Consider the following 24,971-nt stretch of genomic DNA (forward strand, 5'->3'; position numbering starts at 1 on the left):
TACCGGGTTTCAGCTAGACACTTCGCCAAGTTAGCCTCCCTAGTAACATGTATTGTAAAGATAACAACTAGAAATGTAAAGATAACCCAGAAATGAAATGTGTGCGTTTTTGCGAGGCTATTTCAAAACCTGTCACCCCTGCAGGCGTGACAAGTCATCGATGTCCGCAAAAGAAACAACTGTGGATATCTCAGGGGATCGCTCAGCATTATGTAGCAAAAGAATGGGGAGTAATCTTCAATTCTATTCCCATCTTGGCGGAATCCCCCTCGCCTACTTGACCCAGATGTTGACATCCAGGCACGTTTTCTCGGCGACAACCCGAAGTGGGGCTGCCGGCTCGGAGGAAAACCGCGATATCGGAGCCGATGGTTTACGAATTAGGGTACGTGTCGCTAAGAGGCAGTGCCAACCGAATCAAGCTCAACCGTACTCTAGGTTTCCCGTTGCCAGTGGTTTTCTGCGACCTTGAGAAATGAGGCCAAATGCAGGCAGCATATCTGTTGATACCTTGAAGTTTATTAGTAAGAGCTTTCTCTTTCTAGAAGACCGAAACACTGGGTAACAAGACCAGAGTGGTTCCAGGAAAGGAGACTTTACTGTAACCTAGCAGCGATCTTCACAAGCGCCTTGCACTTTAGATGGTGAAGTTGATGCAGTTGTGTGTTTAAAGTTGCGAAATAACTTCCAGAGACAGAGCGTCACAGATAAGAGACTGTATGCTCAATGTTCTTGTAAGACTGAGTGCTATCATTTTTCTGAGGCTATTTATGAGCGAATATCGAACGGTGCAAAGAAATCTTTTGAAATAGAGATAGGACTCGATCTGCGTCGGGGAAGGCCCGGATAAGTGGTTACTGTCATTGGCTGTGTTCTTGGGCGAAAAGCCGGCCATGCTCCTTGGTGCGGTTCATTGGTTGATATTCTCGGCTGTCTGATCAAAGATGGCAGATCCCGACGCAGGGCGCGAAATGTGTCCGAGAGGCCGGCCCCGCTGGAAATAAATCTGCGGACCTTGGCGACCGGGGGCGATAGCAGCAACGAGTTGAAGGCAAGGTTAATTATTTCCTAGATGGACTCAAACTTGAGCATGTTCTATGGAGTCGGTGTTATAGATTTCTGTGAAACAGATGGTGTCTGTTAAGCTTGCTGTTTACCTTCAAGTAGAAACAAACTGCTTTCCCAAAACATTGGCGAGTTCGCTGGCTTGATTGACCAAGACATTGCGAAATGCTTAAGGTCTGTGTAAACCTCCTTCGCGTACTCCGATTTTGGAATCATCCAAGTGAGAGAGTTTATTGTCGATCTCAGTGCCCTGATTGTCTTATGATACGAGGAAACTTCCGGGTGATCTAGCAAGACTAGGTGAACCAATGCAGCGGTGAAGGCTGCATGTATGACCATGAAGTCAGCAATACTATTAGAGTATCGTTCGCGGTATATCTTGAGAAGTGCAGTTATTGTTGAGGCAGACTCCAAACAGTGTTTGTTGGCAAGCTCACGCTCAGCACTAGTCTGCTTCAAAGATGGACGATGTAGAAGGATCATGCCGGAGTGGTAGCATAAGCTTTATTATATGTCAGTTATAAACCGCGTTGTCTTGTTCACAATCGGACTGACTGGAGTGAAACTAAACTCGGTGGGCACTCTGGAAGATTTGTGGCTCGAAGAGAGGCTGGTAAAGCCGTGAGCCATGAAACATATCGAAGATTACCCGCTGATATTGCTTCCTCCGTCGAAGCAGGGCACGCAAAAGAATATCTGATCGTAGATAAGAAACAGGGAATAATGACACTGGGTCTCTCGTGCACTTACATATCCCCGAGACATACATCTTGCATATCAGCCAAGCTAAGATGATACGCATATATATCATGCGCAGTGACACCAACATCGTTTCTTTCCTTGAGGGTTCTCTCAACATTATGGACGGGAGACTGGACGGAAACATCGCAAGCAGCCATCAACACAGCACGCCCCTGAAGAATTGCCAGGCGTCTAGCACACAGTGATTTTAGCCCATGAACGATGCTGATTTCCGGTATTTACTCACCTGTCTAAGAAGAAACAAGCCCAAAACGTCGTGTGTCTATCTATGTTGTCGGAAGTTTGTCGCATATAAGGCTCATCGGGCAATGAAGCTGGGTGGACATGAAGACCCATAAGCTTTGCCGCATTGCAGGCAATCCCTAGGCGTTTTCAATGAGCCTGGACATGAGGGAATGCAGAATTTCACATGACAACATACCTAGAAAAACAGCTGCCGACTCAAGCTTTCCTTGCAAGATAGCCAAGTACGACCGGAGTAGAAACGACTTGATGTTGGGTATGCAAACATGCTCGATCTCACCTCCACTCAGTTCGGTGAAACGACTCGAAAATTCGAGGTTGACTTGATTCTGTCGCTCAGTGCCGCTATCTGACAGACAGAAGAAAGCCCCAACGCCTAGCACACTTACTTTGAGTAAAAGGTTGGTTGCTGCGGTCTGTTGAAGCTCGGCGGGTGAAGAGAACAGCGGAAAATGAGAGTGAACGTGATCCCAGTAACTCCTAAGGTACTCAAGTTCTGTTGGTAGCCATTCTGTAAAGCCGTAATGAGTGATCTTTCCGGCTATCGAAGGTCGCCTCGTCGCGCATGTGGACGATAAATGGAAATTACTAGTTGGCCCAACATAAGCCGTCTTTCCGGCAACTTCGTCGTGTATCAATGCACCACTCACAGAGCATAGAGCCCCAAGGGCTGGTGTTGTCAGTTTCTCGTCAAACCCCAGACCTAAGACACGGAATTTCAGAGACTCAAGAGGCCGCTCGAGCCTCAGTTCTTGATGCTCTTCGGAATTAAAGTGAACAGAAACTCCATGATGTGTATCCAAAGTTGAATCACTCATTAGCTCAAATCCGAGTGACACACTAGCTTGCGCTTTTCTGAGCTGGGATTCCAAAAAGGCGATTCTGTTGTTCAAACCACTGAATTCGGCTTCCGTATGTCGTGACTTGCGGCCATCGATTCGACTGTATTCGCAATCTCGGTGAAGTCGAGCACATGTGGCGCACTGCGGTTTGACGCCATCGCATTTGATCCTTGCTGTCCGGCACTGATGGCATGCCATTGAGACCCGTGATATCTGGCGCCTCGTTCGCGGCAATCGATTGGAAGGCATGATGGGCTGCGTACAATTCTTCAAAAAATTGGATTTCTCCATCGATACTTAGGGCGAAAATTGGATTTGGACAAGTTGTCAGATAGAATTCCACGAGTACATAGCGGGAGCATGCGCATGGTAACCTATGCCTTTCATGACGAGCGGGGCGGATAAGACGGACCAATTTCAACCAATGAAATGCAGTAACCATATCACAGGAAAATATATTCTGCTTGATCATCATGAGCGCCTTGGATCTTCGATGTAAGAAAAACAAATTGTTAGATGAGGGTATTTCATTCGATATGCTTACGCAAGCTCTTATCCTATAATGGGTTAGGGAGAATAAGGACAACGGAGACGACGTGGACGACGGGGGAGGACGGGGGAGGACGGGGATAACAAGACAACGAGGATAATGAGGTCGACGAGGACAAGAAAGTTGACCGAGACGGCTGATACAATCGGAATGATTGGCAAGATGGAAGCTACAGGTTTCCAGAAACACGAGGAGCATTGACAGTTTCGAGAGAAATAGAGCAATGAGGGTATGAACACCGCGAAATTTCTAGGAATGGCGACTAACCCAAACCCACTGAATGAGAATAGCTTGTGATGTCAATTATAACATGATATTAATATATGTATGTGTATATGAGCTATACTGCATGGAACATTGACGAAAGTAATCTAGGGCGAACTGTACCGCTTAAATATGATGATCCTTTGTGTGATTGTCCTAGTCATAGAGCCCGTCGATTTCTTCAAGAGTCCTTCCTGCGGTTTCAGGCATCCAAAAGTAACAGATGAGAGCAACCATAACACTCAGACCACATATCATGAAAAGCGACTGATAGCCAATAGCAGCAAAGAGGTAAGGACTGATCATGCTGGCAAAGAAAGAACTAATTCCAAGACCAACTATACCCACGGAACTGCCTTTAGCCCTAGACTGAGCAGGAAAGATTTCGGAAGGATACGCGAAAGGGCACCAGACTGTTCGCAAATCTCAATTGTCAGCTTAAGTTTCACAAGACGTCCCGGATAGGATGGAAGGACATACGCCATGTTGCACCAAAAACGGCATCCCAGAGGAACACCAGAGCAACTGTTGCTGAGCCATAGGATTTGGCTAGTGCTGGGTTTGTGTATGTGTACTTGTTGACGAAGTAGCCGCACACACCAATCAGAGCCAGGACGACGGCCCCGATGGCTGAACCACCGATCATGGCTTTACGGCGACCTATAGTGTCGGAAAGCAAGGCACCAGGAAGACCAAAGGCCGCTTGAGTGATAATACCCATTCCTGCAAGAAGTGCTGCTAGCTCGGACGACCATCCGCCAGTCTCGAAGATTTGGATGCCGTACCCAGATACAAAACCCGCACCGACCATTGCTTGTGTTGCGAACTGTATAAAAATTGCCGACCATGTGCGTCGAGCAGTTTTCAGATCGTCCGGGGCCGTCAACATGGCCCAGTAGCTTGCTGATGAATTGTGTACACGTTCCGTCTCTATCGCCCGTGCAATCGAAAGAAGCTCGGACTCCACAGTCTCCTCAAGCTCAATGGGATCTTCGATGGACTTGAAACTTCGGAGACCATCCCGGGCTGCATCGATGAGGCCGACTTTGACAAGCCAGCGTGGCGACTCAGGAAGGAAACACACCATAGATAGGACAGCGATGACGTAAACCAACTGAAATGACATCGGCAGCCTCCAGACTATCTCGCCTGTAGCGTGCTTGGCCAAACCATACGGGATGAAGTAAGCGATGGCCGCGCCCGTAGCAGCGCAGCACATCAAGATGCCCATTGTACGACCTCGGTGGCGATGATCAGCGCTTTCAGCTGACCAGTTCAGTCCCACCGAATCGAAGGATCCCGTAGCGCACCCATTGAGAAAACGAAGCGCCGGTGCCCATGGGAAGCTCTGCAGAGATGCAAACGTGGGAATGATGGCAACCGCGAAGATGCCAGTAAAGACAATGGCACGTCGGCGGCCAACGCGGTCTGAGAACGAACCAACGAGAAGGGCGCCGAGGATGACACCAATCCAGTAGACGCAGTTGATCAGGCCGATGAAAAGCTGAGTATGATTGCTCCCGTCTGTGAGTCCGACGACTTGGAGGTCCGAGTCTAAACCGGAAATGCTGCCCATAAGTGCGAGATCTATTAGTGTCAGTTGCATGTGATCTCTGTAGAGACTTGCTCCTCCATAGAACAAGCAATGAATGATGCCAAGACTCGCAAAGATGATGAATTTGTAACGTACTGTATCCTGAAAGTGACATGATGCAGCATCCGCAAGCAATTACGCCAATTCTCGAGACCTTAGGAGGCAAGCCAACGAAACAGTACGTCGAGGATGGCCCTAGCATGTATCGAGTCCATGCCAGAACGCCATTCGGTATTGCGTCTGTCTCTCCCAGGCTGAAGTCGCCAGAGTCGGCAGGGGTGCCAGATGAAACAATTTTGCTCTTCATTGCAGTTGAACATTCGAGACAACTAGTACCAAGGCCTGTGTGATTTTCGATTGAGACGGGACTGGTGGCGTCGCATGGGCGCAATTCAGCGGGTGGCCTTTGCCCTTTTACATAATGCTGGGTCGCTTGTTGCTTCCATACCAGAGTAGAGTGATATACATGGAGCGAACATAGACAGCAGTGTTGTAAGAGAGCGTGCACTCCCTTATCTGCGTGATAGCAAGCGGGATTTATTTCGCGGACCGGGCAAACTTTCTGCACTTGGAAATAACGCTAGGGTGATACCGACATGAATCTGATAAGACGAAAGGGGTAAGTAGCTTATCGGAAGCTTCTTCAGTGCATCTCACATATCAGAATTCCCGCTTTCCAGATGGATGGAGGATCCGTCAGGTTGGGTAGGCTTATGGGTCCCAGTCAAGATACCAACCGGAAGTTGATATACGGATACCGATATACCGATCAGACCGGCAAATCATCATTGACACCAGAGACCAAAACAATGTGTCAGAATTTTACAGGAAATCAGGACGTAAACTACGTGCGCCGTATCAATATCTCCGATCGCAATCGTGGGTTTGGTTGTATTGACCGGGCACTTCAATAGCTTTAATTATTACTCCAGCCATTGCAAGCGACTGAAAACTGGCTTAAAGTCAATACCGTTGTCACAAGTCCGCAATCACGAACGCCTAGTCAAATTGAACACACTGTAGGTGGAAAACATCAAAAATTCTCTTCTTTTTACTTGAAATATGAACAGCCACGTGTATGGAGACCCCAACGACCCTGTCAAAGTTGCAGTCGTGCAAGCCGAGCCTTGTTGGTAAGTGATGGACCGGCCAGATCATCATCGCATCTTCGGCAATTCTGTGTATCTTGTAACACTAACAGCCGTTTCTTGGCCAGGTTCGATGTCGAAGCTGCAACTGTCAAGACATGCGAACTCGTAACCGAAGCGGGCGCGAACGGTGCGAAGCTTGTAGCGTTTCCAGAGCTCTGGATTCCCGGATACCCCAACTTCATCCATGCTAAGGCAGCCAAGGAGACTATTAATTACAACCTCAAGTATTACCGCAACTCCATCGATGTCCGGTCCGAGCACGTGGAGCGCATCCGCATGGCTGCCAGGAATGCCAGCATCATGGTTGTCGTGGGCATATCGGAGCGCGACAAAGGCAGTCTGTACATGGCCCAGACCTTCATAGGCCCAGATGGAGACGTGCTTCTCCACAGAAGGAAGTTCAAACCTACTGCTCAGGAACGAATCCTATTTGGTGACGCAGTAAGTGGTCACTACAGCCCCAGCAAGCCTTTGTGCTGACCTCGTCGTGCCCAAAGTCGGGTGACTGCACGACGAATGTAGTTCAGACGCCCATCGGCCGAATCGGTGGCCTTCAATGCTTCGAGCACCTGCAACCTCTTCTAAAGTACAATACCTACTTTCAAGGAGAACAGATTCATGTTGCCTCATGGCCAAATCTCTTCCCTCCAGTCGGCAAAATGCCCTTCTTCAATACCGTCGAATCGTGTATGATGGCTACCCACACCCTCGCCGTAGAAGGCGCAACATTCGTTCTTCTCGCTTCATCAACGCAGACGGAGAAAGGGCTTATAGCCAACGGGCTTACGGATGAGAGTGAACATGCCGGTCAAGGGGAAAAGCCCCACACGGCGGTCGTAGGTGGTGGATTTTCCGAGATCATCGCTCCGGATGGTCGCACGCTGGTGAAGGCACCTAGCCCCACGTTTGAGGGTCTCCTCTATGGAGAGCTCGAATTCGACGAGATCTACATCGCAATGAGCATTGTCGACACGGTGGGGCAATACTCACGCCCTGATCTTTTCACTCTACAGGTCAGGAGCAAACTCAGGCGCCAATGCGAATACGACGAAACAAGCAATATTGATCATGTATCAAGGTTTCCCGATCTCCCGATAGGATAAGAAGAATTTGGAATTGGTGGAAAGCACCAGTGTCAATTTCATATTTGATACATGAAGACTAGATCTGTTTTAAGGACGAAACCTTACTTGCTTATGACTGTTTTAACTGGTTTTGGGACATCAAACACTTTGCCAGGATTCATGATCCGTCTAATCACCGTCAGAGTCAGATTTGATTTAATACGCCAGGCGTTGAAGCCAAACCAAACGTGGAAGTTTGTGAGTGAGTGGACTCACTTGGGATCTACAGAGCTCTTCAGAGCTCTCATCAGATCAATCGTGTCGACACCCAGCTCATTCAGGAGGCATTCCTTCGACAGTATCAATACACTGTTTACGTGTGGGTAGAGAAGAATGACAAACCTTCTTTCCAATTCCAATACCATGTTCTCCCTACACATATGTTACTGCTTGGTCTCAAACGCGGGCTTGATGAACAAGAAATGATTGGACAGTGCTTACCGAAACTGTACCTCCGAGCTCCACAGCTCGATCCATCATCTTGTGCACGCAGTCTTCCACAGCCTGGACGTGCTCCTCATTCTTTGCATCGTACATAACGGCTTGGTGGAAATTTCCGTCTCCGACGTGCCCGACGATACTAGCAAAAACTCCAAGTTTGTCGGATTCTTGCTTGGAAATATCTGTGAAGGGCATGCTCAGTATCGCGTCCCCCTTCCAGATGGTCAGACGTACCAATCAGTTCTGCAAGCTTAGATATAGGAACTGCAACATCAGTTGACCAAATATTGAAACCTTGAGGCTTGATGGACGTCATGGTCCACAGCGCCTCCTTCCTTCCCGACCATAGATCGATTTCTTCTTGCTTGTTTGCGGCAAACAATATCTTGCTCGGGCTGAATGGTTCTATGACGGACTTAACGGAAGCAATATCGCCATGAACCCCCTCTTTGGTGCCAGAGAATCTAGTTCAGGGCTGCCATTAGTAGAGTCCTTGAGGTTTCGGTCCATATGACAGCAACTCACTTCAGAAAAAGCGTGGGGTTTTCCGGAAATTGCCAACGTCGTACTGCCGCACTGCCATGTTTGTTCAACACCCCCATCTGCACGTCATCCATGAGCTCCAAAGCAGCCAGCTGTATCACTGAACGTATCAGCTTAGAGGCGGCAGTGGCAGCATCGCTGATTGAAGGGAATGAGACGACGGCGACGCCTGTCTCCTGCGGTAATACAGCTAGTTTACATGTAATTTCGGTGATCATGCCGAGTGTGCCCTCTGCTCCAACAAACAGAGAAGTGAGGTTATAGCCAGCAGAAGACTTTCTCGGCCTCTGTCTGGTCTTAATGATACGGCCGTCAGGTAGCACAACTGTAACGTTAATGACCCAGTCTTTCATCGTACCGTATCGGAATGCGTTGGTACCGCTGCGACTTCGTTAGATGGAAAAGTATGTCTTGATATTAACAACACACCTGCAATTGGTCGAGACCATACCACCGATCGTCGCTGTTGGGGATGGATCCATTGGCAGGAACAGACCGGAGCTTTGGATGCGCTTATTGAGATCTACTTAGTTGACACCAGGTTGAACTACAACGTCCATGCTGCATTGTGTCAGGAATCAATTTGGACAAGGTGTGTGGGAGATTCTCGCAGACTCTTCTGGATGGAATGCGACGACTTCGTCCATGAATGTGAAGTCTATGCAGATACCGCTGTAAGGCGATGAAAAGTTCCCTTCGACCGACGAACCGGCCCCGAATGGTACTAAACGGTCAGTCAGGAAAGACAATATGGACTGATGGGGCACGTACCCATAGGAACGCTGTGCTTGAAGCAAACTTTGGCGATATCAGATACATCTTTAGTGTTATTCGGATACACGATGGCAACAGGTCGACCGGACGAGTTGGAAGTGGACCAATCTGAGTGGCCATGCGCTTCGATAACATCTTCGTCAAAGCTGACAGCCCCGGAACCCAAAATGGCTTCAATCTCTTTTGCTGCCTTTGTAACTTTTAGCCACAGGAGGTTTGTATCTTGGCCACCCGAGTGACAATCAGAAAATTGGCTGCATACCTGGAGCATAGTTACGCCGTTCGCATACTGAATCTCAGCTGGTGCGGCAGATGGACTCCAGGCCTGATGAAGACCCCAGCCAAAAGCTGTGGCACCAATTGCTAGCCCATAGTAAAATGAGGGGTTCGAGTAGAACGCATTCCTTGCAGGGGAGGTGGCGGTGGTCTGGAGGTGACGCGGATAGCGCAGCCGGCCGGCCGATTGAGCAGTAGTTTTCGCCTTCAAGGCGGTGCCAGGCCGCGATCCTAGTCTCAATGGGTAGCGAAACATGTCCAAAGATGACTGGAAGACAGTGAGGGGGAATTGGTGACACAGATGATGGTAGAAGACGAGCAATGAGGGGTATCTACGGTAAGGTACGTCAAGTACGCTTCCGGTTTTAACAGAACCCCACAACACAGCCTATCACCAGATAGCCGGGGTATGTCGGATATACCTTGAACGACGGGAAATACTTAGCGACGGGGAAAAACACAACGGCACTAGCTCTGTGATGACATGATAGGATCGGAACTCGGGATCGTCAAATCAACCACATGTATGGCATTCTAAACGACGGGTTAATCGACGGCGAAAGAACTTTACATTTCGATCACAATTTCCAATAACGTTGAAGCGCATCCCAAGCATCTGAGCCGACACTTAATGATACCAACCCCTGTGACTTTCGATCGCACTTTCATACAAATTTCACGACCTGGAAGTCAACTCCCGTTTTCTTTCGACAGATAGCTTGAATCTGTCGCACAGTTGAATAGCACCCAGCGAATTTCGAGATGGCACCGAGCGTAATTGATTATTCAGACCAAATCATCACTCCCCCAATTCCTGTCCTCAAAAGGTGTGTCAGCTCTGCCCCCTTACAGCGGCCGAAGCACTTCAACCGAGGCATACTGACTGTCTCCTACAGCTCTCTAGAGCCGTCTGATTTTCGAGCCGAACTAAGGGAGAAAGGGTTTTGTGTCATCAAGGGGGCAATCCCAAAGGATCGAGCCAACGACTATCAGCACAAGGCTCACGACTGGCTCCTCTCATTCGGCAAAGGGCTCAAACTCGACGATCCTCAGACTTGGACGGAAAGCAACTTCCCATTGACAAACAAAATTCGTGTATACCATGGCTACTGTGTTGCCCACGAGAGGTTCATGTGGGATGCCAGAATGGAACCCGTTGTTCTTGATGCCTTTAGCCGCCTATGGGGTACAGACGAGTTGCTCGTCAGTTTCGACTGCCTGAACATCACCCTCCCGAACCGACCTGATCTGCCGGCCAGAAAGGCATGGGAGCACATTGATCAGAGCCCGATGAAGCGCGGGGTTCATTGTGTTCAGGGAATCATCAATCTATTACCCAATGGCCCCGAGGATGGAGGTCTAGTAGTGTACCCAGGGTCCCACAAGCTTAATGACGAGTTCTTCGACACTCATCCCGACGTTGCCCTCCTGCCAAACAACAAAGACGTCTACCTCTTCTCCAAAGAGGAGTTGGCCTGGTTTGAAAATCGCGGACTGCGCCCGCACAAGGTGTGCGCCGATGTTGGCGACCTGATCATGTGGGATTCTCGAGTCATTCACTACGGCTCAGATCCAACACCCTTAGGAAACACAATCAGAACGGCCATCTACGCGACGTATCAGCCGGCGAGACTTGCGAGTCCGGAGCAGTTGGCGCTGAAGAAAAACAAGTTCGAGCACTTTGGCAGCACGACGCACTGGCCTTATGAACACAGCACAGCTGGTCCTACCTACGCTATTCTGCCGGACGGAACAAGGGATTCTCATGATCGTGACGAGCCACTCGAGAAGCCGGACCTCACGGACAAGCTACTGAAGCTCGCGGGTGCCAGACCATATTAGTCGGTTCCGCCATGTTGAAGTCAATACCATCCACTATTGGGGTGTCGCTGGGGGGATTAGGAAGATCTAGCTTGAATCAAGGAGACATTCGTTACGTTCGTTTGACTACAGCAACAACCATTATCATGTTTTCTTTCCACGGTCGTCCAGTAAACAGAATGCAATACAAATTGTAAAAGTCTATCGTTATTACTATCATTATTTTTGGCATTATCATCATTGTCGCTGTTATCGTCGTCGTTGTCGTCGTCGTCGCTGAACTCGTCATTGTCTTTCCTCACTTTCTGCTAAAAATACAAACCTCTAATGACGTATCAAGTTCGTGGGAACGAATGAATTCCGATAGTATTGCGAATGCCAGTCTTCACTCCCGAAGTCAACGCGGAAGCAAATCAGCATAACGCCCAGAGACCGAAGTGCATGGAGTACAGGTCATGCGCGCGCGGCCTTGGCTTATCTTGGTCAACCCCAGGAAACGCTGCGGGGTGGGTCTTGCGGGGAAATGAAAGGTGTCGGAGATGCCAAGTGAATTTAGTGGATTATCAGAAATATCCCGTCGTTTAAATCGATAGGTCGTCGGCTTATCGTGAAATCACAGGTGCATTACCCGTTGTCATTCTCGCCGAGACATCGCGAGTAAACCAAGCTCAACGATGCCAAAGGTTTGCCAATAATTGCAACTTGGGATAAGTAGAAGCAATGACCTATATTGTTCTTGATCGCATACACATTCACTCTATCATTCTGTCTCGGTTTGCCATAGAAAACAGTATCCACAACAATGGGCCTACCTGGTTTTGACGGGCCCCTTGGTCCGCTCCAGTTTTACAAGTCGAGCAAAGTCACGATTGCGCTGACTATTCTTGCATCGTGTGTTTTTGCAACGGTAAGGCTGACGTCAGCTACGCTCATTCTGGGCGAATACCGGTCCATTCTTGCTTGCAGTCATTTCTTGGGACTAACAGCTGAAACAGACAACGGGATACGACACTGCGTTCATGTGTGTCTCTACTTGCTCATCAGTTCTCAATACCAACTGACAACACAGAAACGGCATAAACATACTCCCCTCGTACAATGAGACTCTCAAACTTACCACTGCAACAAAATCTCTCAATGCTGCTGCCTCGTTCCTCGGTTGGGCAATTGTGGCGACTTTCATGGGGCCAGTCGTAGACCGGGTCGGCCGGCGTACTGGTGTCTTGATCTCTATTGTTCTGAAAATTATTGGTGTTGTCTTCATGACGGTCGCCCAAAATGTGGCTATGTTCGTCGTCGGGCGAATGATTCTAGGGGCTGGGTCAGGGACTTCCTCCATCGCATCATCGTCGTATGTTTTTGAGTTCATTCGCGTCTGCCCGAAATCGAGCATTGTTAGCTGACTTTGGGTTGTTCAGGTGGCTCGCGGAGACACTGCCCACAAAATACCGAGCCTCTGGCTTGAGCTTTATCTTTACTATCTACTACGTTGGTCAGTATTTTCCCCTTTAACCTGATCAGTAGTTGGCCGTCTGACAAATTCAGGCGCTCTCATAGCTGCTGGTGTCACGTACCGGACCTCCCAAATATCTGGCGAGTGGTCCTGGCGGCTGCCTTGCATGTTGCAGGCTGTCTTCAGCCTATTCTGCCTCGTCGTGCTTCTCTTTGTCCCAGAATCTCCCCGCTGGCTAGCTCATAAGGGCAGACTGCAAGACGCCTTGGCGTCAATTGCATCAACTCACAGCAATGGAGATCAAGATGATCCAGCTACGCTGATACAGCACCGAGAGATTGTCGACATGTTGGAGTGGGAGCGCTCGTCCGGCCAGAAGATGACGTATGCGGAGGTTTTCCGTACTCCAAGCTCGAGGAGACGTTTGATGCTAGCGGTTTCGATGGCAGTCCTTGCGATGTCGAGTGGTAAGAGCGCCCAAGCACCCAAGGGCGGCCTGTTGGTCTCGAGGCGATAAAGCTGACATCCGCCCAAGGTAACAACATTGTTTCGTATTACCTGGGAGACATGCTCACGAAGGCCGGGATCAGCAATTCACAGACACAGCTTCAGATTGTGAGTCTTAACCGTAACGCTCCAGCACAGCTTATCGTGTGGTTAACACTCGAGACAGAACATTGTTCTAAGCGCTTGGTGTCTTATCATTGCTTGTATCGGAACGTACTTCATGAACATCGCTGGCAGGAAGACAATGTGCCTGGTCTCAGTCGGTTTCATGACAGCATTCCTTTTTCTGGTTGGTGCTCTGACGAAAGGTGGGTTGTCTCAAGATGTTGTATTGCCTCAAATATCGGCAAGAGTCTAATCATACGTCCTGTAGTCTACGGGGGCGGTGAGAATACTTCAGGTGTTTACGCAACTGTGGCTTCTGTCTTCCTATTCCAAGGAAGCTACGCGATTGGCATCACCCCGCTTACAGTCCTCTATCCACCCGAGGTGCTCAATTATTCAATTCGGAGCAATGGAATGGCAGCCTGGACGTTCGCAATCACATGTGGCGGGTGAGTTCTTCCTACCGCGAAGTTGACAGCATGGATGTTTTACTAACCCGAGAACAGTCTATTCAGTGTTTTTGTGTGGCCCTTTGCTCTTGCTGCCATCGGTTGGAAGACTTACATGATCAACGCTGGATGGGATGCCGTTCAATTCGCCTTTGTGGCGTATTTCTGGATCGAGACAAAGGGACTTACCCTGGAAGAAATCAATGCCAAGTTTGATGCACTGCATGAGACAGACAGTTATGGCACTGAGGGTTTGAGCCGGAGCGGCATGGTTCTTGAGGGGGTTGCAAAAACGACAAGCATAGACGCGGCTAGCTCTGTCAAATTGCAGAAAGACGGCAGCAAAACCGCCACTGATAATCTTTAAACAAACAGTCAGAGGAAGGCGAAGCGGTCTTACATTATGGGCATGTATTACAGAGAACTCTGTTCGGGTATGGTTGTCGATGTTTGGGAGGATATGTTCAGATTGACGGACGGAATCGAATTTGGGATTCTCGAAACGTCCTTCACTGTTCTAAACTATTCTATTATTCTCCTTTGAAGGTGGAAACATATGTATAAGTAAGTATTCACATACCCATCCGAATGTGGTTGTGTGGTTGAAGAGGGCGACCTTGAGCATTTTATTGTATTGCAATCTCTTGGGTTGAGGCGTATGTGTGACATTTCTCTTCCAAGACGCACTACCCGCAGTGAAGCCACTATTCATAGTATCAATTTGTCTCAAGAGAGAAAAAGAATCATTGAAATTCCATGGGATTCTAAGAAACAAGTATCAGACAGTGCAGGAGTCCTGATTGAGAAGCCATCCAAGACCAAGCATTCTATCGTTCCGGAACTTTTCACACATTGAATGACTTGGGTACAGATACCAGAATACATGAGGAAGATCCGAGTACATGTCCAATTTGGTTTTGAGGCCATGTTCGTGCCTCAAAACCCGTTCGTAGACCAGCCCATCATCTCTTTGAATGTCAGCTCCACAAACCTGGAAGTATGTCGGCGGAAGAGCCTCATGCCCGGTGCTCCAATTCAGCGGGTTCCAGAAATCCGATTCAAGGTCTGGAGCAACGGCTGCTCGGAACACAGCTGTTGTCTTCTTTGACAAACCGGTCTTGCCGTCGTTCTCATCATTGCTTCGATACCAACACTTATACTTGGTCGGGACGGCATCTGGCTGCACAATGGACGTTGCATTAAGATACACGCCGGTCAGAGAAGGTGACAATGATTGATCTCGGGCCATGTGAGATAATGCTGCAGCCATTTGGCCACCGGAGGAGGTGCCGCCCAGGACAAATCCCTTGGTCAAATCTGCCCCAAGGACTTCAGCGTTTTCGGTTAACTTCATCATGGATCATTTGGGTCAGCCAAAGGACACATCGACACGGGCGACGGTAGCGAGGTTAACGTACCCAATGTAAAGCGTCCCAACAATCTTCATACGCCACTGGAAACTTAGCCTCGGGTGAGAGCCGGTAATCGAGGCTCAATGATACGCAACCATGAGCCTTTGTCGCCTCAATGCAAGCCGTTGCCTCCATCTCGGCAGATCCAAATAGGAAGCCCCCGCCATGGATCAGAACAACCGCAGGTGCCTCAAGCGCAGTGGTCACCTTTGGTCTGAAGAATAGAGCACGTCCCGTTGTGCCGTCTCGGCGCGGAATGAGAATCTCACTGAATGACACTTCGTTTTTGGCGGCCTCCAAAAGGGTCAACATGTCTCGTGTCATTCCCTCCACCCATGCTTCTCGAATGGATGTGAGTTTGGAGACATCGACAGGAGGCAATCTTCTCGGGACATTATCCTGGATCATCTGGCCCTTAGGTCAGTGAAATAGCAAATACTACGAGCCTCCGTTGCCTACCTGACGAAGTTCATCGTCAACTAAGCCCCAGAAATGCCATGACTCGGGGTCGTCGATGTTAGCAGACATCTCGGGTTGCTTTTCGTGGTGCATTATTGTCGGCTCAAAAAGTCAAGTGGGCCGGCAGCTTGCAAATCGGAACTGGTTTTGTTCCATTTCGTTCGCCAGCCGGAACAAAATAATACACATCGTTATGGGTCTTGATGCTCACGAGCGTCTTGGGCTCAGATTTGCCCTAACTCACCTCAAGTGTGCCTCCTGAAGTGCTGCCTGATCTCTGAACCCCAATCGGCTGGCTGTCGAAGAACAGGGTTAGTCGTGTTATGACCAACTACGCACATCCATGTAAACGACGGCGTATTCCAATTATGAGTGGATGGCATTGGACACCCTTCCCCGCCCACATCCCGCGGGTATGGTGCGTCGTTCCCGCGGGTGCAGGGAGCAAAAAGGTTCCTATCGGTCGGACCAGTCCTAAACTTCGCATTCGTAAACGACGGGGTATTCTGGGGCGCGGAAAACCAGGGTGAGATCCGACCCTATCACCCCGGATGACAGATACGAGATAGCCGACATCTGTTTGCCTGGCGGAGGCTTGTCAACTCCATCAACCAGAGTGAACCCCAGCTAGACGAAAGCCTTCAGACAACTGGGTCGCAACAGGCAGTGCCTCAGCTGAAGTCTGGCACAAAAAGTCACAATTGCTGATGCAGCTGCCGCAATGGGCCGTAGGACCACTGCATGCCAGACGTGCAAGTCCATCAAGGCCCTTTGCACACGAGAGCTCCCTTGCACCCGTTGCCGCCGGTTATCGCTCGCATGCTCCTATGACGCGAGCTCGGGGGGCCGGCTCACGGCTCTGCCCCATGTCGACAAAGCTGGCAAGAAGAAGGCAAAGCACCGCAAGTCTGCGACGGGTTGTTGGAATTGCCGGAAAAGGCGCAAGAAATGCGACGAAAAGACACCTACTTGCACCGATTGCAAACGATTGGGCTTTGACTGCAACTGGCCGACATCCGAGGCTGGTGAAAGTCGCGACAGCCACTCTGACCCAAACCTCTGCTGTCGAGTAGTGATGTGCTTGTCAGCAGTCCAGACCTGTTCCAAGAATGGGCCGACGTCGATGTTCCGGATGGCAGCAATTTGTCTTCTCAGTTGACCTCGTTCTCCAATTGGCTTTCACTTATAGAATCGGATGATCGCCTCGAGACGAGAAAGGCTGCGGCTCTTGCAAATAGCACAGCCCTTGTGGGCTTAGGCATGCCATGCGCCAGCGATGATGAGCTGGGTTTGGCTACATTCCTTCCATCCACAGCTCTCAATAACCTGACCGGAGTAACGCCACAAGCGTTGAAGAGCTGGACAATCGTGGAGAGGCACTTGCTGAACCATTTCCTTCAGACTGTGGCTCGCGTGCTGGCAGTCGTAGACGATCGCTTCAACCCATTTCTACGTGTCATCGTGCCCATGGCACTCGAACAACCGGCGATGCGCCACGCGCTAGTAACTTTATCTGCCAGTCACCTGTCGCAAGTCTACCCAGATTTTCAACACGACCTATTCGTTCACAGGAGTCAGACATTACAAGCACTGATGGCCGAGCTGGACCACCACCGGGAAGGCTCCGTGTGGCCACTCGCGGCGACATTGCTGCTTTGCCTGGCGGAAGTAAGTGCTGTAAATCTGAAGTTATCCTACCAGGACTGACAGTATCTAGGTATGTCTCGGAGATTCAAGAAGATGGCTTTTTCATCTCCATGGAGCTAGATCTCTTCTGCTCGAGGCCAATACCCTATCAGGGCCAATTGTAAGGGGCTGGCCCCTAGGCTTGTTCAACGTAGAAGTGCCGTCGATTGACTATTCTAAGCTGAAGAAGGAGGAAAGGACTTTACAGGGATAGGCGCCTAGCAGCGGTGATGCAGACCGGGGCTAGGCGGTGTGCTACAGCAGAATAGTGGATCCGGCTCCGCCGGATCTCGGTAGCTGCTCCGGCAAAGCCGGAGATCTCGGCCGGGCTCTAGCCCGTGACACCAATGCATCCACTCATCGAGATATACAACTATCTGGCCTGCATGGCATCAATCACCTCCGACAACGCTCCTGAAATATTCGGTCGTTGTCTTACGAAATCTGGCACTCACCCAGAAGCAACGAATGAGCATATAATCCATCCTCTCTTTGGCATTTCGGTCGACTTATACGAAACACTTACACAAATCAATAAACTTGCTTCTCGTCAGGTTCATGGAAATCCCACCGACTTTCAATTAGAGGCTAGAGAAATTGAATTAAGACTTCAAAGTTGGCAGCCGCCGCCCGTGGAAGATTCTCGACAATTGACCGAGGCCAGAGCTGTTGGTTTTGCTCTACAATGGGCCATCATCATGCGTCTTCTACAGGTAACGAAGCGGATGCATAACGGGGATGCACAGATGAGGAAAGGGTCAGACAACATACTTTCAGCTCTTTCGCTCGTACGTCCAGGTTCCGAAATGGAGGCACGTATGCTTTTCCCGCTTTTCATGGCCGGAGTCTGCAGTATGACGAAAGCAAGCCGCTTGACAGTTGAGTACAGGCTTAATGCCATGGAAACCACAATTGGATTCGGAAACATCTTTGTAGCTCATCGTCTGTTGGATGAAGTTTGGAGACTCTCTAATCAACATGAATGCGTGAATTGGGAGGAGCTTAAGGAGAGGAAATATCCAGGTCTCGTTCTATTTTAGCGGATCGGGTCTCACGAGGGCTGTAACGAGATGCTTTCCACAATTATTCAAAAGCGCTAAGCTCAAATCCACACAAGTCTAATTGTGGATTTAGATAGTGCTACATGCGGTCGCTTTTGTAAGATTTGAGTCGCTGCATGAGGTCAATTTGTGCAGGCCTTGCTATGCGGGCACGCAGGCCTATTACTACGTACGACAGAAACGACAGAAAAGAGAGAGACGATAGAGACGATAGAGACGGTAATAAGGACAACAGAACGGACAGCAACAAGAGTATAGGGGATAAAGTTCGAGATAATGATCACGCACTCCGCCTTTTTGGCTTGGTACATCTTTGTTGATAGCAAAGTTAATCGGGCTTACTTTACCATTTCTAGCATCCGACGGGATGTAACCTTCTACGATACTATTCTTTCGAAGGTCATTGGGACATCGTCGTAGTGCAGCGGATCAAGATAGGAATACGGATCCGGGCCGCGAACGCGGTCGAATCGGGTGTTTGTAAGCATCCCCCGGCTCCGAAATGACGATCCATTTATCCCGTCGTTTAAATGATAATGAACTTCTGCCGCGTGGATATAAATTTTCCCTAGACTCTCGTGCCAACTTCTAAGATTTCCACTGCGGCATGAAACGTGACAAGTCAAACCCGAGAATCAACTCAATTCAATATGAAGACTACAGAATCCTGCAAAGCAGAGTTCCCCAAGCCCGCGATGCGAATCGCTGGACAACGGCAGGATGTCTGGTTGGTTAGATCTCGCTTCTCTTCGGACAAACACTAAGCTGACTTTTGGAAAAGGACCATCATCAATGATGCTGCCGCTAAGTCGATGGTTTGTAGTCGTAACAGCTCGTCTGGGGAATAATTCTGACAAGCACTGCAGGTCAAGCCGGTCGTCAATATGGGCCAGGGTTTCTTGTGTGCCAAGCCCCTCTCTATGACACCATGAGTAGAATCTAATACGAGTATCAGCGGTTACAACCCTCCGGAGTTCATCATGGACGCGGCAAAAGATGCAGTTACGAAAGTAGACTCGAATCAGTATTCGCCAACAACAGGAAGACCGTCACTTAAGCGCGCCATAGCGGAGTCGTACTCTGAGGCTTTACAGACTACGATTGACCCAGACACGGAAGTGACCATCACGACGGGAGCCAATGAAGGTATGAATCCAACCGTGTCGGCAACGGACAGGTATTGAAATACAAGTACTAAGACACGGCGCTAATTTCTTATCAAACTCGCTAGGCATGTTATGTGCCTTTCCCGCCTTCGTAGACGATGGCGACGAGGTCATCGTATTTGAACCGTTCTTTGACCAATACATCAGCAACATCGAAATGGCGGGTGGAAAGGTGCGATACATGCCTCTCAACCCGCCCAAGAGTGGAAATCACACCACGTCTTCGTCAGCCGACTGGATTGTGGACATGGAGAAATTGCGAGACACAATCAGTCCACGAACTCGAATGATCGTCATCAACACTCCTCACAATCCGGTGGGGAAAGTGTTCTCTCGCAGCGAACTCGAGGAAATCAGCCAGCTTTGCGTTGAGAATAACATCATCATACTGTCCGACGAGGTGTACGATAGTCTTCACTACGTCCCTGTTACACGCGTCGCCACTCTTTCGCAGCAAGTTCGCGACTTGACGCTCACTGTCGGTTCGGCTGGGAAAAGCTTCTACGCGACAGGCTGGAGGATCGGTTTCCTCATCGGCCCCCAGCACCTCATCAAACACGTGAGCGCCGCACACACTAGAGTGTGTTACTCGAGCCCAAGCCCGTTGCAGGAGGCTTGTGCTACCGGCTATGCGCTGGCGGGGGGGAATGGATTTTGGCAGGAGTCGCGCAGCAGCATGCAAGGTAAGATCAAGCGGTTCATCGAGGTTTGCGACGAGCTTGGATTGCCATACTCCGATCCGAAGGGCGGCTATTTCGTCTTGGTCAACTTTTCAAAGGTCAAGATCCCCGACTCATATGAATTTCCGGCACATGTCGCTTCCCGCCCTCGAGACTTCAAGTTGAGTTGGTTTCTTATCATGGAGCTGGGAATCGCAGCTATACCTCCTACTGAGTTTTATCTTCCGCATAATGCATCTTTGGCGGAGAATTATTTGAGATTCGCAATCTGTAAGGAGGATTCGGTGTTGGAAGATGCAAAAGAGCGTCTGCGTGGTCTGAAGAAGTATATTAATCCGTAGACGCACATGCGTGAAGTAGGATCGGACTATTTTATACCATTGAGTACTAGATGTCTTTCTGTCCGTCATGAATTGTTTTCAAACGTCTCCGTTTGAATCATTGTCCTTGCTATTGCCACCGATATCATAATTGTCGCTGGTCCCATTGCCGTCTTCGTCCTGGTCTTCGTTGTCGTTATTGTTATTGCCGTCCTTGCTATTATCGTCACAGCTGTCATAGTATGTGCGACGCACGAAGCTTCAGAAAGTTCAGAGACCTTGCTAGGTAGGGCACCATTCCCACGTGTTCCCGCCCAAAGCCTCCATACATACTCTCAGCTTCCAAGGTGCAAAAGTCTCCGGATTGCCAAATTTTACGCAAACCTTGATTTTGAGACTGGGTTCGGGCCAAGCCTTCTTCGCCAGTCAATGCCTCGACATTGGTAAGGACGCTCTCGCAACACCATGTTCCTCCGCACGTTCAGCCGCTCGCCCCTCATGTTCCCGAGAAGTTTATACCCCCCTGCTTCGAGGTTCCGACGATGCAGTGTTGTGTCAAAGAACAAATCTATCCTGTTTCGCTCATCATTGTACGTTCCAAGTCAGATGCCATTCGTCTTTGTTGAAGGGGCCAACAGCCGGCGATTTTCTACTTTCCTGCAGCTATCAACACCATCGAAAGGCCAAAGTCCCGAATGGCTGGGACTTCTAACAAACCGCAGCTTCGAACTATTGTCGGAACCTCCAAAAAGCAACAAATTCAAATCATTGAACCCTCCGAAAGCATGTTTCGAAGACGTAGATGCCTACAACGGCAAATCCATCCCAAGCTACATCTCACCGCATCTACATTTTCTGGTTCGAGGCATTAGGCATCACCCGCTAATTTGCCTTCTCGGCAGAAGTGACAGAACTATGTTCAAGCCCTGGGAACGAGCTGTACGCGAGGGCCCGCAATGCCCGCCTCATCATGAGCAACATCATACCAGAGATGCCAACAGATACAGTGACACCTTACTGCATATGGTATCCTGATATAGCCATAGAAGAGACGTATCGCGAACTATCTAGGCGGTATCCAAGGATGCGTTATCAGGTCGGAAGAGCTTGCGCAGTTGCAGACTATAACAAGCTGTACGACGAGCTTCAACTGCTTCCAGACGTCTCCATCGCGGAAGAGGCTGAAGATAAACAACAGTGTCTACATCCGAGATGCTATCGTAAGCAAGCCAGTGAGGTACGCTATTATGAATAACTACGCTAGGACTATTGATGTAGAGGTACTGAGAGCTGGCGTGTGTCTTAATGGGGATATTTTGGTTAGGTTATCTCTCGAAAAGAAGCGCCCTCTTTATTATGATATAGACGAATTTGATTTCCTTGAAGCTTCCAACTATTAATTCGATATACAAGAGGATCGCCACGTACGCCCTCGGTATTGGCGTGGCCCTTAGCATACGATTCTGTCGAGCAAGTATTCAGACCTGACTTCTAAGCCATTACCCCCTGATTTACCGCCGGTCAACAAGGATATCCTCATTCTGATGGCTGCTTGGGATGGAAATATTGATCGCTATTCATGTCTAAGGCGCCCGAAAACTATCGAAAACGAGATCTCGGCCGTCATTCACGGAGCATATCATCACACCCCCTTTGCGACATGGTTGGATGGCTGCCTGGACGATCTTTTTCCTGCCAAGTCGGAAAGCATGCCAATTCGACAAGCCATAAACGCCCGGTTCATAATGAATGATGATTTGTCCAGAGTAGACAGGTTAACGCACGGCGATACCCTTCCGGATTTTTTCTGGTGGCCCCACTGTCCCCATGAAGACACGCTACGGGAGTTTGCATGGCGACGGCCTGACATGAAACACCAAATAGCCCTGGCATGTATCGTTGGCCAGTATCAACATCTATTTGATGAGCTGATAGCCGACTTGGAACCTACTCAGGACTTCTTGGAAGTTGCTTACCAGTGTCCAGATGAGCACTATCGAAAGCAAGTCAACCGGCGCGCAGAGGCGCGCGGGGTAGAGCTCTACTCCATGAGAGAAGTCAACGGTTGGGACAATGATCACTGGTCAAGAAGCAGAACATACCTTCGGCCCTGTAAAGAGATGTGCAGGGGGTGCAGTTCTGTGCATTTCCCCAAAGAGCTCATCAACAGACCTGACCAACACGGCGAGGACTGGGAGGAATGGCGCCACCCAGTGGGTGAATTGTTCAATTATCACATGCATTCTCAGTTCGCGGATTGGCAAATCTCCATAAGCGCCATGGACGACGCTAGGGAATCGTTGGGAAACACATACGGATGTTTGTATTACCTTTCTGCGGACAATTTGAGACGACGTTCAAAGCCGGGCCCGGCGCCACCTTTTCCGAAGAAATTTGACTCAGATGAGAATGACGCCCATGCGAACGAGGAGCATTTTGGGAAAAGGTGTGCGATACCTAGTTGGAAGTTGATCGCTTAGAGAAACCAGAAGTGTCAAATAAGGCTTGCATGTTTGCGCAAAGTCTCTAGCCATTCGCGGCATGCCGAATATAGACGTGGCAGCTGTGACAGGTGCGCCGAGAAGGATGAGGGGAACAACGAGAAGCATCCATGGATATCACAGTTGGGCGGAAGGGGGGTGCGGACGATGAGAACGATACCAAGAATAAGGGCAGTAGCAACATCCACATGTCCTTCCAGATAGCACGTACACGCTCTTGAACCAGCGGACACTCCACTCAACTCATTACACCTTAGATACCCAAAAGCCGAACAGGTCGCATCACCATATTGTAAGCGTGAGCTAGCTGGATGATCGGTCCCAAGTTGCCGGTTGTCCGGTTCACAATCGAAGGAGATCGAGAAAAGTCCTTTCCCGGAACTACGTCGTGTCATGAACAGCTGATAAGACATTATCGTTGCTGCAACTTGCACACTGGGAAAGTTTCACCAGTGGAAGAAATTTCGCAAATTCTTCTACCACATCTCTCTCCTCCAATTTTCCAAAGCCGTTTCTGGACCTCGTAAACATGGATATCTATGGTTCCCACGGGCGCTGGGGGCCAAAAGAAAATGTCGCGTGCCGTCAACGCCATCGAAGCGATCGTCTCGGGCTCCGCGAAGTTTCTTCAAATTTTTCCGCGTCAATTTTTGGCAGCACACCGCAAGGACCTCCTGTCGATCACAGTCAGGATTGTTTGACGAGCAAGCGAGAGACGACTTGCCAAATTAATGGCAATCTGGGATGGCCCTGCAGAGTCATTTAGACGGCTCCAGACCGTGGCTCGGGGTGAGCGCGCGCCACATGTGGCGCGTGGGGGAGTCTGCGAGATAACAGTGAGAGGTTGAGTCAGGGAGTCGTTGTGAATCTCGGCGGTCCCGAAATAGCTCGGGTGGCATGTTGAGATATAAGACTACGATGATGGAGACAATTGAAGGTACTGAAACATCCAGCAGACTCGAGCTTTAACTCTTTGTAATATCAAATCTGTTAATCCAGACTTTATCGTCACCATAACTTCATCATGGTTTCCGCAACAGTTTTGTTCACCATTGCGTAAGTCGCAAACAAAATCTAGACGATGTCCGAATCCCAGACTTATAAGTCACAGCGCGTGCATCGCCGGCTCCTCAGCCTCAATCGCAGACTGCGTTGGAGAGAACTACGCTGGTGTCTGCATGGATGCCGGCGCTCCTGGTCTCGCCCACGACGGACTTACACAGAGCTGCTGCCAACCTCCCCACGGCTCAACGTACAACGACGGTCCCGGAGTATTCGTACGTATGCCCTTGTCGAAATGTCCCAGAAAGCCGTGTAACTAACACCTTTCTCTGCAGTGCTGCGTCCGAGGAACCGAAGAAAACATCAAATACCTGCAGGCATGCTGCTCAGGCAGCGGCCAGAGGGACGTCATTTTCAACCACGCTGGAAATCTTTAAATTCTGGAAAAAAGTACAACTTCAAAACATGAATGCACAAGCGGGCTGGGCTGGGACAAACAAAAGTTTTCGATTTTGAGGGGTATAGACAAAAATGGGAGGTTTTCACGATATACACAAAAGTTCTTTGATTTCAGAGCATATTGTTACGGTCAGCTATCCGACAGTAGGGTCTGCTAACAGAAGTTGGGGATTGACGTTTAAACAGTACACTGGGGTCGTGGTCGTAGGTCGTAGGTCGTAGGCTGTAGTAGATCAAGTCTTCAGAGGCTAAGGTGATCAG

At 49.5% G+C, this 24,971-nt stretch overlaps 5 protein-coding genes across 5 annotated transcripts; 4 read left to right on the forward strand and 1 right to left on the reverse strand.

Annotated features, from left to right (window-relative positions):
- Positions 1 to 4,171: 4,171 nt before the first annotated feature.
- On the reverse strand, positions 4,172 to 5,332 carry COL26b_012695 (uncharacterized protein; the record flags this gene model as incomplete). Its single annotated transcript, XM_053185334.1, has 1 exon — positions 4,172 to 5,332. The coding sequence occupies one exon, from the start codon at positions 5,330 to 5,332 to the stop codon at positions 4,172 to 4,174; it is 1,161 nt and encodes a 386-aa protein (XP_053030733.1).
- A 1,050-nt stretch (positions 5,333 to 6,382) lies between these two features.
- COL26b_012696 (uncharacterized protein) lies at positions 6,383 to 7,574 on the forward strand (the record flags this gene model as incomplete). Its single annotated transcript, XM_053185335.1, has 3 exons — positions 6,383 to 6,453; positions 6,522 to 6,912; positions 7,086 to 7,574. The coding sequence occupies 3 exons, from the start codon at positions 6,383 to 6,385 to the stop codon at positions 7,572 to 7,574; spliced, it is 951 nt and encodes a 316-aa protein (XP_053030734.1).
- Positions 7,575 to 10,391: 2,817 nt separating this feature from the next.
- COL26b_012697 (uncharacterized protein) lies at positions 10,392 to 11,471 on the forward strand (the record flags this gene model as incomplete). Its single annotated transcript, XM_053185336.1, has 2 exons — positions 10,392 to 10,456; positions 10,526 to 11,471. 2 exons carry the CDS (start codon positions 10,392 to 10,394, stop codon positions 11,469 to 11,471), a joined length of 1,011 nt encoding a protein of 336 aa, XP_053030735.1.
- An 8,434-nt stretch (positions 11,472 to 19,905) lies between these two features.
- COL26b_012698 (uncharacterized protein) lies at positions 19,906 to 20,769 on the forward strand (the record flags this gene model as incomplete). Its single annotated transcript, XM_053185337.1, has 1 exon — positions 19,906 to 20,769. One exon carries the CDS (start codon positions 19,906 to 19,908, stop codon positions 20,767 to 20,769), a length of 864 nt encoding a protein of 287 aa, XP_053030736.1.
- A 3,504-nt stretch (positions 20,770 to 24,273) lies between these two features.
- On the forward strand, positions 24,274 to 24,688 carry COL26b_012699 (uncharacterized protein; the record flags this gene model as incomplete). The annotated part of the gene is made up of 3 exons (XM_053185338.1): positions 24,274 to 24,305; positions 24,361 to 24,526; positions 24,587 to 24,688. The coding sequence occupies 3 exons, from the start codon at positions 24,274 to 24,276 to the stop codon at positions 24,686 to 24,688; spliced, it is 300 nt and encodes a 99-aa protein (XP_053030737.1).
- Between the last annotated feature and the right edge of the window lie 283 nt (positions 24,689 to 24,971).

The sequence above is a fragment of the Colletotrichum chrysophilum genome (genome assembly GCF_026319265.1).
Source record: "Colletotrichum chrysophilum strain AFK26 chromosome Unknown scaffold_186, whole genome shotgun sequence".
Lineage (NCBI taxonomy): Eukaryota > Fungi > Ascomycota > Sordariomycetes > Glomerellales > Glomerellaceae > Colletotrichum > Colletotrichum chrysophilum.